Source organism: Suncus etruscus, chromosome 1 (genome assembly GCF_024139225.1).
Source record: "Suncus etruscus isolate mSunEtr1 chromosome 1, mSunEtr1.pri.cur, whole genome shotgun sequence".
NCBI classification, from domain to species: domain Eukaryota; kingdom Metazoa; phylum Chordata; class Mammalia; order Eulipotyphla; family Soricidae; genus Suncus; species Suncus etruscus.
In genome coordinates, this window is record NC_064848.1 from 85,201,470 (window position 1) to 85,215,399 (window position 13,930).

The 13,930-nt window shown below is 45.5% G+C and overlaps 1 protein-coding gene across 1 annotated transcript in view; it reads left to right on the forward strand.

Moving 5' to 3' along the window:
• SNX30 (sorting nexin family member 30) overlaps positions 1 to 12,664 on the forward strand; it is a 119,214-nt gene extending 106,550 nt beyond the window's left edge. Inside the window, exons 7-9 of the mRNA XM_049784661.1 lie at positions 363 to 449; positions 8,671 to 8,823; positions 11,840 to 12,664. Of these exons, the coding sequence (XP_049640618.1) occupies positions 363 to 449; positions 8,671 to 8,823; positions 11,840 to 11,899 (300 nt within the window). The 3' untranslated portion in view covers positions 11,900 to 12,664. The remainder of the gene's footprint in view (positions 1 to 362; positions 450 to 8,670; positions 8,824 to 11,839) is intronic.
• The last annotated feature ends 1,266 nt before the right edge of the window (positions 12,665 to 13,930 follow it).

The window sequence follows — 13,930 nt, forward strand, 5'->3', positions numbered from 1 at the left end:
CTCTCTTCCTAAGTGTTCTAGAAGGTTCTGCCTCAACACCTCCAGATGTAGCAGAACCTGAGTTCTCTGCACAGGGCAAAGGCAGGAAGATACTCCCCTGCCACAGTGGCATCGCCATGGATGAGCTTTTTCTCTGAATTCTGCTCACCTTCTGCTGCTAGTAGCTTGAGAGAGTTCTTGTCCATGTTCCCTACTTTCTCTGGGGTTAATGATCCTGGGTCATGCCGCAGCTGGGATGGCCCAGGAGCTTATGGCTGGGCCCAGGTATACCCTGAATTTTTTTTATTTTTGGAGAGGGGCAGTTGAGGTAGGGGAGGAAGCTCTCCATTTTACAACATGCGTCTCTTTTCGGCCTCCCACAGAATGTGTTGAAGAAGAGGGATCAGGTGCAAGCAGAATATGAAGCCAAACTGGAAGCTGTTGCTCTTCGCAAGGAAGAACAGCCCAAGGTGAGGGGGCTGGAGGCAGGGAGGGAGGGCTGGAGCTGTTTCTTCTCCCCCCACACCCAGTGCTCAGGGGAATGGCTTCTTGGTTCCCTGAGCATTGCTTGGGAGAGACTTCCCTACTTCCAAATTAAAAAAAAAAAATCTCGTCACTATATTATGTTATGTTAGTTTACCTCATTATGTTAATCAATTTTGTCTCTTGAATAAATTCTTACAATAAAAAAAAAATCTCTCTTTACACTGTAGCATTTGGGAACAGGGAAGGTGCTCTATAAAGCAAGGTCCTAAGGGAGAAAGCTTCAGATGGCATCTGGAAAAACAAAACGAAAATGAGTATTAGAGGGCTGAGCACAGGCTTGGTGTGAAAGACCTTGTGGTCTTCTGAACACCACCAGGGGGGAGCTCTGAGCACAGAATATGGAGTAGGTTCCAAGCTTTGAGGTGTGACCCAAAAGAAAAAAGGAAGAATGAGGTGGCACCTACAGACTTCGAGAATTAAACTGCATGTGTTTTGTCATCTCCAGACACAGTGAGAAGCAAGGACAGACACTCTGATATCTGTCAGTTCCCTCTACCATGGCTTCTTTTAGCGGGGTCTAGAAAGCAGGCAGATGGGTCAAGGTCACATCTGTCATGGCACTGTCATTTCTCTGGCCTCATTGAAGTTGGTAATCGCCTCCCCCTGCTGTGTTTCACAGAGGAGAAACCCGAAATCAGGAATGGCATCTCTTGTGGCTCATTGAACACCCTGAGTATTTCCACTTAAGTCCTTCTCAGAGAGATCCAATAAGGGGTTAGTACTGATTGAGTTTTCAGGGTTACAAGCTATGCCCTCTAGATGGGGTGGGCTTCTATGCTGCTTTATCATGATTCCTTTTATAGTCTGGAACTGTGTCTTACCACTTCACTCTCAGTATCCTACCCCTTCCCTTACCCCTACTTCTCTAGGGAAATTCCATGAAGGGAGGAAGATTATCTTGTGAGTACATTAGTGGCCACCACTTGGTTCACAAGGACTGGTTTCTAACCTACCATATTTTTGTACCATAAGGCACACTGCCTGTGCCTTTTAGGTAGCGAATACCACCTGGAGCTGAAAACTAGAAGAGTTCTAGAGTACTTGAAACTTAAACTCTCTCCATTTGTTGACAGTCATGATGATTATTAATGTCACGTTGACTGCTGTTCACTTAACATAGTTGAAATATTGTTCTGTTATAGTTTTTTTAACATTTTAGTACACCATTTGCTTTCAAATATTCTTTTTTCTTGTTTTCCTCCTCTAAAACCTATGTGCATCTTATGGTCAGATGTGTCTTATAAAGTGAAAAACAGGGCATATACCATGCCAGATTTCACATATTAGCTCAGGTTAGTGGTGGTGAGTTCTTCCCTTCTTCCCTCCTCTATGGGTTGGCATCTTTCATGGCCCCAGCAAACAAGTGGTACAAAGTGAACCAGACTGATGAGCCTGATTCTGAGGGTGTGGCCTTTAGTCCTCATTGTGTGGGCTGCCAGCAGTCTTTGTCCCATTGAAGGAACAAGTTCTGACTTGACCTGCATTACAGGTGCAAGTTGGAGAGAGATAGGGACTTTGTTGTAAGTTTGGTCTCTGGCTTTTGGCTCCCTTTGTTCCACCTGCAGGTGAGCTCTTGACTCCTACATTTTCAGGGTGCCCATTTATTGGTTTTGATTTTTGGAGGGTCTTTTTTGTAGGGGGGTTGAGCCACACTGGAGGTGCTCAGAGGTTACTCCTAGCTTTGCACTCAGAAATCACTCCTGGCAAGCTTGGGGATGCTGGAGATCGAAATGGGTCCGTCCTGAGTCAGCTGAGTGCAAGGCAAATGCCCTACTGCTGTGCAAACGCTCTGGCCTCCAGGGTGCCCATTTTTCACTTCTTGGTCATTTTCTGAAATGTCAGTTATTTTATCCAGGAGACCCCCACCCCCACCCAAGGGACAATGACTCACTGTGGCAATTGAGTTTCAGTAGCTTCTTCTCCATTTTATGGTGTCACCCTGTTTTCTAAGTCTTCCCCACTTTTTCATGCATACCTCCCCTAGAAAATGAAAAGATTTCTGTGCCACTCTCCCTCCCTGGCACAAACAGAGATGGTGGCTTGAAGCCGAAGGTACCCAGCCTGGTGGTGTCCCAGGGAAGTTTCAGGGCTGGGGATATGTGTCATAACTTTCATGACACCAGCTTCACCATTCTCTCAGTGGGCAGCCAAGAAGACCATCCTCTTGATTTGGTCTGCCACAGTTTCTGGCACCTGTCCCATAGCAACTATGAGCCCCTTCTCCCCCTAAGTCTTGGAATCACTAATTCCTTGCCTCATCCTTGGAAATCTTAACTGATTAGCATCATACAAGTTGTGAATATAGAGTCTCCAGTGTAGTGCTGAGAAGAAAACTGAGGTAAAAGTTTGTATCGCAGGGCTCAAGATGACCTGGTAATGCAAAGAGCACAACAGTACATTGTGAAATGAATGCTGAACAAGTTTACATTATCACCCAGCATGCACCAGTGTTATCTTAGCCAGTGTTAACCTTCCCTCCTTCACTCCAACAAATCATACTGTACGATTGAAATTCTCCTGAGAGATGGAAAATAATCAGTTAAAATTGCAGACACCTCCTCTATAAAAGACAAAAGTCCTTTTGTCTTTTGAGGTTTATTTGGGTTGATTTTTTCACTTCTTGGTGCCTTATGATAAAAAAACACCCATCCTTCAATATTGACTCTTGCCATCCCAACACCCTTAAGATACAAGATAATGTGAACAATCCCTCAGTCAAAGGTCTGTGGTGTAGTGATAAGGAAGAGTGCTGAATTCTGGGTGTGGGAGATAAGGGGTGCTGGGGGTGGGAGATAAGGAGTAAGTGCTAGGTGCTGGGAGTGGACAACGTTCTCTTTCATAAACACTGAAAGGATAGAAAAGCCCAAAGAGTAGGAGGAACATGAGCATCTACTGCTATTAAACTGGGCGACATCAGTAGCTGCTCACTCCTGACAATTGGCCTTATGTTCTCTTAGTTGTTTTCATTTTAGGAATCCACCCTTACCCGCCTTCTAGTCCTTTTCTTCCCAGGACATCTCTGGTTTTATTCCTGGTGTTAACTTCTGGCTTTTATTGTGACCTGTGCTGAATTCTTCACTCACCCTAAAGACTCAGAGCACCAAAGACTTCAATCCTCCTTACTCTCTTGTTTATCCACCTCCATTTAAAAAAAGGATTTTGGGGGGCTGGAGAGATAGCATGGAGGTAGAGTGTTTGCCTTGCATGCAGAAGGATGGTGGTTCGAAACCCGGCATCCCATATGGTCCTCCAAGCCTGCCCGGAGCGATTCCTGAGCGTAGAGCCATGAGCGCTACTGGGTGTGAGCCCCCAAAAAACAAAAAATAAAATAAATATTTTTTTAAAATGATTGTGAAAGGCCCATAGCATAAAACTTGCCACCTATCATTAGAATGATAGTCAAGTGGGTAGAGCGCTTGCCGTGCATATGGCTGACCTGAATTCTACCCCTAGCATCCCATATGGTCCCCCAAGCACTCATAAGAATAATTTTTAAGCATAAAGCCAATAGTAACCCATAAACACAATGAGTGTGGCCTCAAAACAAAAACACTTGCCAACTTAACCCCTTTCACACGTACAGTTCGGTAATGCTCCAGTAAATTGTATGATTATGCAAAATATCTCTGGAAAACATGAGATCTTGCAGAATGGAAACTCATTTACTTAGCAAACAGTTCTGCATTTGGCCTGCCCAACCAGCAATCCCTGCCCTTCTGCTTTTGGTGACTTAGACTTCTCTGGGCACCTTATGTCTCTGTGGCGGACTTATTTCACATGACACAGTGCCCCTGAGGCCCATTTGGATTGTTTCACTCTGTGTCTGACTCTCTTGCTCTTTTAAGACTGAGCAACCCATTGTGGTCTGGACCTTGTTTTGTTTTATCCATCATCTGTGCACAGATACTGGGGTTGCCTCCACATTCATCTAAGGTCCATAAAGCTGCCACGGACAGTGTAGAGCATTTATTTGGGCTCCCTCTTTCAAAAGTGGAAGTGCAGAGCCATACTGCAATTCTGCTTTTTGTCTATTAATATTTTTTTATCTTCACTGAGGTCCTGAGGCTTACAATATTGTTGATGCTGGTTTCAGTGCTTATAACATTCCAGCACCACACCTGCCAACAGAACACACACTTTCCTCCACTAAGATCCCAAAGACCCCTCCTCCCCTCAATAAACTGAGTTCTAAGGACTAATTTTCCAGTTCTATTAGCAATTCTTAGTGGTTTGAGGAATCTCAACTTTGCAGTCTGCAGTTGGATGTTTAATTCCCATTCGTGTCAGGGTTCACTCTGTTCGTAGTCTCAACATCACGTTCCTTTCTGGCTTTTGATCTTAGCTGAACAGAGGGTTGTGATGTAGTAGCTCATTTGTTGGCTTTCTTTGGGGGGTTCTTTTATTTTGGGATAATACTCAGCAATCCTCAAGGGTTTCTCCTGAGTCTGCTCAGGAATCACTCCTGGCAGTGCTTGGGGAACCATATGGAATGCTAGACTTAGAACCTGGGTCAGTCACATGCAAGGCAAATACCCTATTCACTGTGCTATCTGTCTGGCCCCATCATTTGTGGTTTTTACAGGCACTTCCTGAGTCTTTTGTGATGGGGATTATAATTTTAGGGGCTTTTAAAAGATGCCTGCTGAAGTCTGATTTTTTTTTTTTTTGGATTTTTGGGCCACACACCAGGGTTTACTCCTGGTTATGCACTCAGAAATCGCTCCTGACTTGGGGGACCATATAGGATGCCAGGGAATCAAACTGCAGTTAGCCGTGTGCAAGGCAAACACCCTACTGCGGCACCACCGCTCTGACCACCTGTGTTTCATTTTAAAGTGCTGTTGATTGTCAGTTGCTGTGGGATTGTCTCCAGGGCTCTCTGTGGAAGAGGGATTGTTTTTACCTGTGCTCTCCTTTCTGGGGCAACTGCCATATCCCTAGTTCTAGGTTGCTGACAGTGATCTCATGCCAGTATAGTTCCAAGTTGACTCATCTCTGATTTCTGGTGAAATCTTGGGGTGGGGTGGCATGGGGGAAGGGTGGCGTGAGTTTGAAAGGGCAGGTTTAATATAATTGTTTGGGAAAAAAAAGAAACATTTTTTATAAGACATGGGATAAAGATCAGTAAAACATTCTTTGATTTATAGTTTTGGCTACTTCAGCAAAAGATGCTTAAAGATTACTTAAGCAAAGGGTGCTTAAAGATTACTTCCAGAGGTTAAGGATCACTTCCAGTGGAGCTTGGGGTGACTGTGTAGTGCCAGGGATCATAGAACCCAAACCTGCACCTGCATAGGACATACACTGTCCCTTGAGTCATCTTTCTGGCATGTGTGTGTGTGTGTGTGTGTGTGTGTGTGTGTGTGTGTGTGGTTTTTGGGTCACACCCGGCAGTGCTCAGGGGTTACTCCTGGCTCCATGCTCAGAAATTGCTCCTGGCAGGCATGGGGGACCATATGGGACGCCTGGATTCGAACCAATGACCTTCTGCATGAAAGGCAAACGCCTTACCTCCATGCTATCTTTCCGGCCCATCTTCCTGGCTTTTAATGAAATATCCTTGATATGAAGCATCTTGCAAATAATCCTGGGGGGGAAAAACATATGAATGGAGCATTGGTAGTGATAAGACTGTATCCCTGTTTCAAGTGCTGTCTGTATACCAAGTACTGGGTGCATGGTATCTCATCCTATCCACACAATCTCATAAGGTCCATGGTAGGGTCCAGGGAAAGAATCTGAAGCACAGAGAGGTTTGTGGTCACAACCCTGCAGGAGCAGATGCTATACTCCAACTCTGGAGGTATGACTTGAGAACAGTCTAGGTCCTCGATGGCGAACCTATGGCATGTGTGCCAGCTGTGACACGCGAAGGCCTTGCAGCTGGCACGCGGGAAGGTCCGCAATTAAGATAGGCAGCGCGGTGGGAGGCAAGTGTGCCGGTGTCTGCTTTGCAGCTCACCCGGCAACAGGGCTGGACTGGCCATTAGGAGGACTGGGCATTATGCGGCAGTTTGGGCATTCGGGCTCAAAAAGGTTAGCCATCACTGGTCTAGGTGGTTCAGGGAAGCCAGGGATGTTCTAACATGGACCTTAGTTAAATGGATGTTGATATACCTGCCTTTGAGTTAGAGTCTAGGGTCCTTGTTATCTGCTGTCCTGTCCTCATTTCATCTTGCCAGTTGGTGTTTCTCTCTCTCTCTCTCTCTCTCTCTCTCTCTCTCTCTCTCTCTCTCTCTCTCTCTCTCTCTCTCTCTCTCTCATTCGCTCTTTTCCCCCAACCCCCCCATGGTGCTGTGCCATGCCGAGGTGCTAACCTCTCTAACTTGCATGGACTGTCTCTCTGATTTTTGTTTGTTTTTATCTTGGGGCCATACCCAGTGATACTCAGGGACTATTCTCTACTTGGTGGTCACTCTCAGTGGGGCTTAGTGGTACCAGGGCTGGAGCCTTGGCCTCCTGCAGTCAAAGCATGCATGCTAGTTCTAGTCCCATGAGTCATCTCCCCGGCTTTGGACTGTCCCTCTGAAGTGTCTTCTCTCCCATCATTACACGTGCCACTTCCCATCTAAAACATGTTGATGCCAGCATATTATCACCAGTGGCTCACACCCAACTGTGGCTTTATTAGCCCAAATTTCAGTGCCAGTGTGAACATGTTCAAGAATCAGCCTTGATTTTCCTCGAAGGAGGCTGAGCTTGTATCCACATGGGTCTTATACTTCAGCTCCTAAGCCTGCTTTCTAAATAGCTCAGGAAGACCTAGCACCCAAAACTTTCACTATTCCTTCTAGGCACATAGCTCTCTCTCCCAATAGACTAAGGGTGATTTGAGAGTCATCTCTGCTGTGTTTCTTGGGGGCTTTTCAGGGAGGCAACTGTGAGATGTTTTTCCAAAGGGGAGTTCAGACAGTTATAAATCCAGATGTTTAACTCGACTTTGGCTTTGATCATGAAGTATGGTGGATTAGCCAGGGTTCCCATACCTGGGACAGGGTGGGAATCTTAATGGGTGAGAGAACTCCTCTGAGTCTCTCATTTTAGAGCTTTGCTTTGGTCCTTTTGTGATGAACACAGGGCAACAAAAGGACCATGGCACAGTGCCCTAGATGTTAACAGGAGAGGGGGCCAGGCAGAGAAAAAAAGAACTGGACTGTGTATGCAGAGAGGGGATGCTACTCTAGAGACACTGACTGACTCAGAAACATGGGAACTCAGACTCTGGTGCACACAGCAGGAGAGAGGCCATCTTGCTACATTTTGCAGTTGAAGCTTTGACTCAGCTTTGGACATGTTGATCCCCTGATTGTCATTAGCATCACTGAGGAGCATTGAAGTTGGCAGAAAAATCAACTTTGAGCTTTGGGGGACCCCATCCCCATAACCATCTAGGATGAAAGACACTTAAAAAAGTCAAAATTATAAAAATCAGGTGAAATCATCTCCCTACCACAAAAGTTTTCTAAACATCTGTGAAGGACAATGTGGAAACAAGCTCCATCTTTCTTCTTTGTCTTCCACACTCTCTGACATGCACATACAATTTCTATTTCATTTTTCCAGTGTTCCAACTTGAACCTTGATTACCTGCTCTGTGAGAAGGGGATGGGGTGCATGGACCAGGTTTCAGCAGATGTGTAAAGCGGGGCTTAGTCAGCCAATAATTTTAATATCACAGTTCTCTGATATGAGAACTAAACCTTATCAGATATCAAGGAGTGAAATAGCTCATTGATATGAGAAACTTTTTATTTAGTTTGAACTTGTGACAGAGAAGAATATAATGCAGTATAAAATATAGCTCTTTGAAAAATTGCACAATATTTTCATGTGAGCTGAAAATAGGAACCTTGGGTATACTATGACGCTGATATGCAGGCTTTCTTCTTCTTGGGCTCTTTCCCCCTATGGTCCTCTGCTATGCTGTGATGGGTCTGAAGATCAAGGTCAGCCTTGCTTATTCCTGAATCCCCTAGTGCCCTCAATCCAAGGCCTTTCCTGCAACTAAATACCTACAGAGGAGGTACCATGTTTATGGTTTTGAATGTGATCCCTTGGCCTTTTGAAACCATGGGAGGAGAGGACCAGGAAACCAGAAATACAGTCAGGTGTACAAAGCCGCCGTTTTCCGCCTCTCCCTTCCAGGTGCCCACAGATGTTGAGAAACTTCAGGACCGGATGGAGTGTTTCAATGCTGACCTGAAAGCGGATATGGAACGGTGGCAGAACAACAAGAGGCAAGACTTCCGACAGCTGCTCATGGGAATGGCAGACAAGAACATCCAGTATTACGAGAAGGTAATGAGCCTGCCTGCCAGGCTGGGTAGGAGGCCTTCTGACTATCTTTTGTGGCTCTCCACTTCTTGTATCTCCCATGGATAGTCTTTCTTGGCAGTTCCTGCATGTGCTTTCTTGAAAGTGTTCAAGGCTGTGCCAAGTTTGAAGGTGAAAGTCCTGTCTCCCACACCAAACCCCCAGGTTTCACTGGCACCAGAGTAAGTGGAAGCAGAAATTCCCCTAGAAACTTCTTTGAATCAGCATGGCTACAGGTGAGGGGCTCCCTGAAGCCATCCTAAGTATCTACATACAGGGGTTCTTCATGCGGAGTGTGGCCTAGATCCTTCCGGTCATCTGGTGAAATGCATATCAAAGTTCAAAGTTTTGTTTAGAGTGGTGCTGGAGACTTAGTCCAGGGCATCATAGTGTAGTAGCTGCTCTATCACTGAGTTACTTCCCCTGCCCTGTTTTTTTGTTTTTGTTTTAAAGTTGTGTTTTTATTATTTACTTATTTTGTGGTGCCAGAGGCATGTACTACGCTACTGAACCATATCCTCAGATGGAAGGAATATTTTTCTTTTCTTTTCTTTTTTTTTTTTTGGTTTTTGGGCCACACCCGTTTGATGCTCAGGGGTTACTCCTGGCTATGCACTCAGAAATCGCCTCTGGCTTGGGGGGACCATATGGGACGCCAGGGGATCAAACCGCGGTCCGTCCTACGCTAGCGCTTGCAAGGCAGACACCTTACCTCTAGCGCCACCTTCCCTGCTCCAGAAGGAGTATTTTTCAACTCCTAAAATAAATGTGGGACTACAAAGGAAAACTATTAAAAAACAGCTTCTTTTCAGAATCCCTTTATTCTGTGTACTTTAGTTTATGCTCTTCTCTCTTTCTCTCTTCTCAGACACAAGCAGACACACTTCAAAGTTAACTACTAGAATATTCAACTCTAGATCATTTCTGCCAGTTCTTACTGATATTCCTCACAAGTGTAACTTATAAATAATGTTCCAGAACCATTTAATCAAATCAATGTGGACGACCTGGCTACACACTACCCAATTCTAGCAACACATCGACTTTCAAGCTCAAAGAAACCACCCAGTTAGAGGCTCTGCTGATACTTGCCACCTTTGGAGGAGCTTGTGGGTGTCTTTACTTGGAGAGTTCAGGAAGCAATCATTCAGGAAGGATTATTTCATAGAGGGAAGGAAAGGGTATCTACCTCTCCTCAAAACCATTTTTATGGGGGCCCCCCAGTGGGACTGAGCAGGCTTGGGTCAGGGTGCTTGGGACGGGGCAGCTCATCAAACCTTTCCCACCACCCAGGCAAGTGGAGTTTTTTTTCAATCTTGAGGGAGAAAGGATTTGGGTCACACTCTGCAGTGCTTAGGGATGACTCCTGACTCCGTGCTCAAGGATCATTCCTGATGGTGTTTGCAGGTACTCTGTGGTACTGAGATTGGTCACATGCTAGACAAGTATCCTGCACTCTGTACTGTCTCTCCAGTCTCATGATTCTCGATGTAAATCTGAAGGGCCAGAACAGTAGCAAAATAGGTAGGGTGTTTGCCTTTGCTAAGCTGACTCAGGTTCAATTCCTGGCACCCTATATGATCCCCTGAGATTTCCAGAGTCTTGAGTAGACTCTGATCACTACCAGGTGTAACCCCCCCCCCCCAATAAAACAAACAAAAAACAAACAAAAACAACCAAGTCAGTTTGAAGCTGAAGAAGTAGAAGCTCAGAAGTGTTTAAGAGTCCTCCTGAGCTGGTGAACCTGAACCAGGGTTGCTTCCGGCTCATGTGAAATCTCCAGTACCTAAAGTTTCCCCATTCTGTAGTCTGTCAGTATTGACCTTGAGGGCCATTTGTTCTCAGTGCAGCCTTGTCTGTGAAAAAGTGGCAGGAAAGTTTGTCTTTGTAAAGGCCCAGCCTCATTCTTCCACTCACTGTGCCTAGTGTGGTCCTGTTTCTTCATCTGCCAAATGGGTGTGAGCCTACTCCAAGAAGCACCAGTTCATCCCTGTGTTCCTAGAGCAAATGGTACTTCTTCCATCTATCTCCTGCCCTTCCCTCTGCCTGCTCCACTGTATGGGACTGATCTTTTTCCATTGTGTTCATCTTTCCTCTAAATTGATGAATTGCAGCCTTCCCAAGACCTGGCTTTCAAGACCAGGACCAGTTCTGCTTCTTTCTAGTTGGATACCTTGGATATCTGTATTACCTGCTCTGGGTCTTATTTCTCCCCAACCATAAATGGGCACATTTGCTTTAAGATAAAAAAAATCATGGGTCAGAGCTATAGTACAGTGGTAGTGCATTTGCCTTGCATGCAACCAACCCAGGATAGACCCGGGTTTGATCCCTGTCATCCCATATGGTCCCCCGAGCCAGGAGTGATTTCTGAGTGCATAGCCAGTAGTAACCCAAGCACCACTAGCTGTGCCCCCCCCCCAAAAAAAAAACTACTTCCTAAAACTTATATGAGAACTAGTGCTATGGATGTAAAAATACATAGCAGCACTGGCATATAAAAACTTTTCAACAGTATATGGTTTGTGTGTACATTTTCACTGTCAGAGGATCCAGAAGTGTCTAGAGGAAACAATGAAATTATTTTCTCCCTACCTATTCTCTGTCCTACTATGACCTGCCCTAATATAACTGACACCTGAATCTGCCCCCATCCACTATACACACATGTCTGGCCTTGAACATCCATCCTGGCTGAATACCGAGGGCCTCCACCATGACTTGCAGCCTGGTGTTGCCCTTTGAAGTGGATAGTCTCTTCCTAAGAGACCATTTCCAGCCTGGGACCTGGGGCCTAGTAGACTAAGCTATGTGAAGTTATTGCTTTCTTTTGTGGAGGTGGGAGTGACCCAGTCACAGTATATGCCAGTTGCTTCCTCTCTCCCAGTAGTGAACTCGATAACACAAAGGGGTGAATCAAAGTAAAATTCATATGCTAACCCTGAAATTGGAAACCCGAGACTGATTCTGTGTGTGTTTTGTGTGTGTGGTGTCGTTTCAGTGCCTCATGGCCTGGGAGTCCATCATTCCACTGCTACAGGAGAAGCAAGAAGCCAAGTGACCTCATACTTGGGACAGACACTCTCCTACCTGCACAAGGCCAGGCACTCCTTTTAGAACATTCCTGCCATGCCAGAGAGGTGAAGCTGGGAAGACAACCACAGGAATATCTCTCCTCATGTCATCTCTCCTTCTTTTCCTCTTCCTTCAACTGGCACCATTCCCAATGAGTATTTTGTTCTTTGGTGGAGTTCCAAATGTTAATCATGATCATCTCTTGGCGAAAGACAGTAGAGATCCATGTTGAGATAGGGCCTGCTCCATGGAACACTAACCAGAATTGACTTTGCAACATCTCTTCAAGGTCTCCACTCTGGAGATCATGGAGATGCCTGTTCAGGAAGAGAACCCAGGAAAGCCAGAACTCAGGGCAGCAGTTCTTGTTCACTCTGGAGACACATGGATCTCCATAGACACTAACATAGGCACTTTCTAGCTCAGGCTAGAAGACAGTATAGTGCCCCTGTGATGGGAAATTCTACATGGACCTAGACTGTGCCTAAGAGTGTGGCCCATTGCCTGCTTGTGACACTTGACCCTCCCTTGTGTTTGGTTTCATGGTTCCTGCAGGGCTAACTCAGATCTGTGTCTTTGTACGTCCAGGCCCAAGTAAGCCAGCCAGTGTTCTTGTCCTGGTGATGCCTTCAGGATACTGAAGGCAAGATGGTGTCCCCCCAAAATTGTGTCTGTCTCTAGAATGCAGTAGGATGGAACTGTGTTTGTATAAAAGGAAAACAAAACAAAACAAAAAGGTGCATTTTTTCCCTCTGTGAAGTTGTTAATGTGTTTTTCATTTGCTTGTTTAGTGTCATCAGGGCTGAGATTTAAGCTTGTGGTCTGTGGGCATGGGTCATGGCCCACCATTCCTGTCTGCTTTGTGCAATTTGCCTTTACATCACCAAAAATTCCTAGTTTGATGTTTCTTCTAGTATCCCTAGAATGTCTGGGCAACCTTTTAGTGAGATAATGCTGTTGTTATGACACCGTTGAGATTCATTGACTCAATGTGAATGTTCTACATGAAGTGCTTTAACCCTTAATATTTCCTGGACAGGCCTTGCAGCCAATGCATGCTGCCGTGAACTCCTTGTTTCTTTTTGAGCTACAAGTCTCTAGTTGCAGCTATTTCTGAGGGCAACTGGCTGCTACTAGAATATTCATTTCAAACTCTTTTCAGAGTGACGTTTTTTTTCTTTGTGTATTTTTCCCCCTCCATTTTGGGCCATGCCCTGCAGAGTCAGGGACTATTTCCAGCTCTGTGATTGGGGTCACTTCTGGCAGTGCTCAGGGGACCATGCAGGTCTAGGGATCAAACCCTCCAGATTTCCCACATATGCTCAGAGCATATACTCAGCCCATTCAGCTATTTCCCCCAACCCTATCAGGACTGTTTCCACAAATCAACACAAAACAGACAACAAGGATCTATTTTCCATTTCATTGTTTCTCCTCATGACAGGAAGCAGTGCCTGTTCTTGTTTATTTCCCTCATTGTGGCTCATTCCTTTCAAAGTATACACCTGAACTCCACAACAGGGGGCTGTCTTGCTTTTCTTAGTTTGCTTTTTTGTTTTTATTTTTAATGGACCATCTGTGTGGAGGTAGGGCAGCATGAGCACCATGCCCTGCAAATACTAGCTGCCATGGGGCCTGTGGAAGGTCCTTCATTCTGTGTCCAGTGGTAAGACTTGACCTTGTAGATGCTGGTGTGGCAGTATTGTGCTGGCCCTTAACAGGCAGGTTCTGCTCCACCAGGCTTGAAAAAGTTGCCATTTCAACAATGATATCAGTATCCTAGCTACTACTTCTGGGTACAGTTAGACCCCATTTGTCCCATTGGGAAGTGGATGTACTGAAACAAAAGGGTAAGAGTAATCCTGCTGCCTCAATTAGTGATTCATGTTTCATTCTACCTCTACACTGTGTGGGTGTGGGAACGGGGTTCTGGGACCTCCCTGGCAGTTTGCAGGTAGAATTGGTGTGTGTGTGTGTGTGTGTGTGTTGTGTGTGGTGTGTGTGTTTTGTGTGTTGT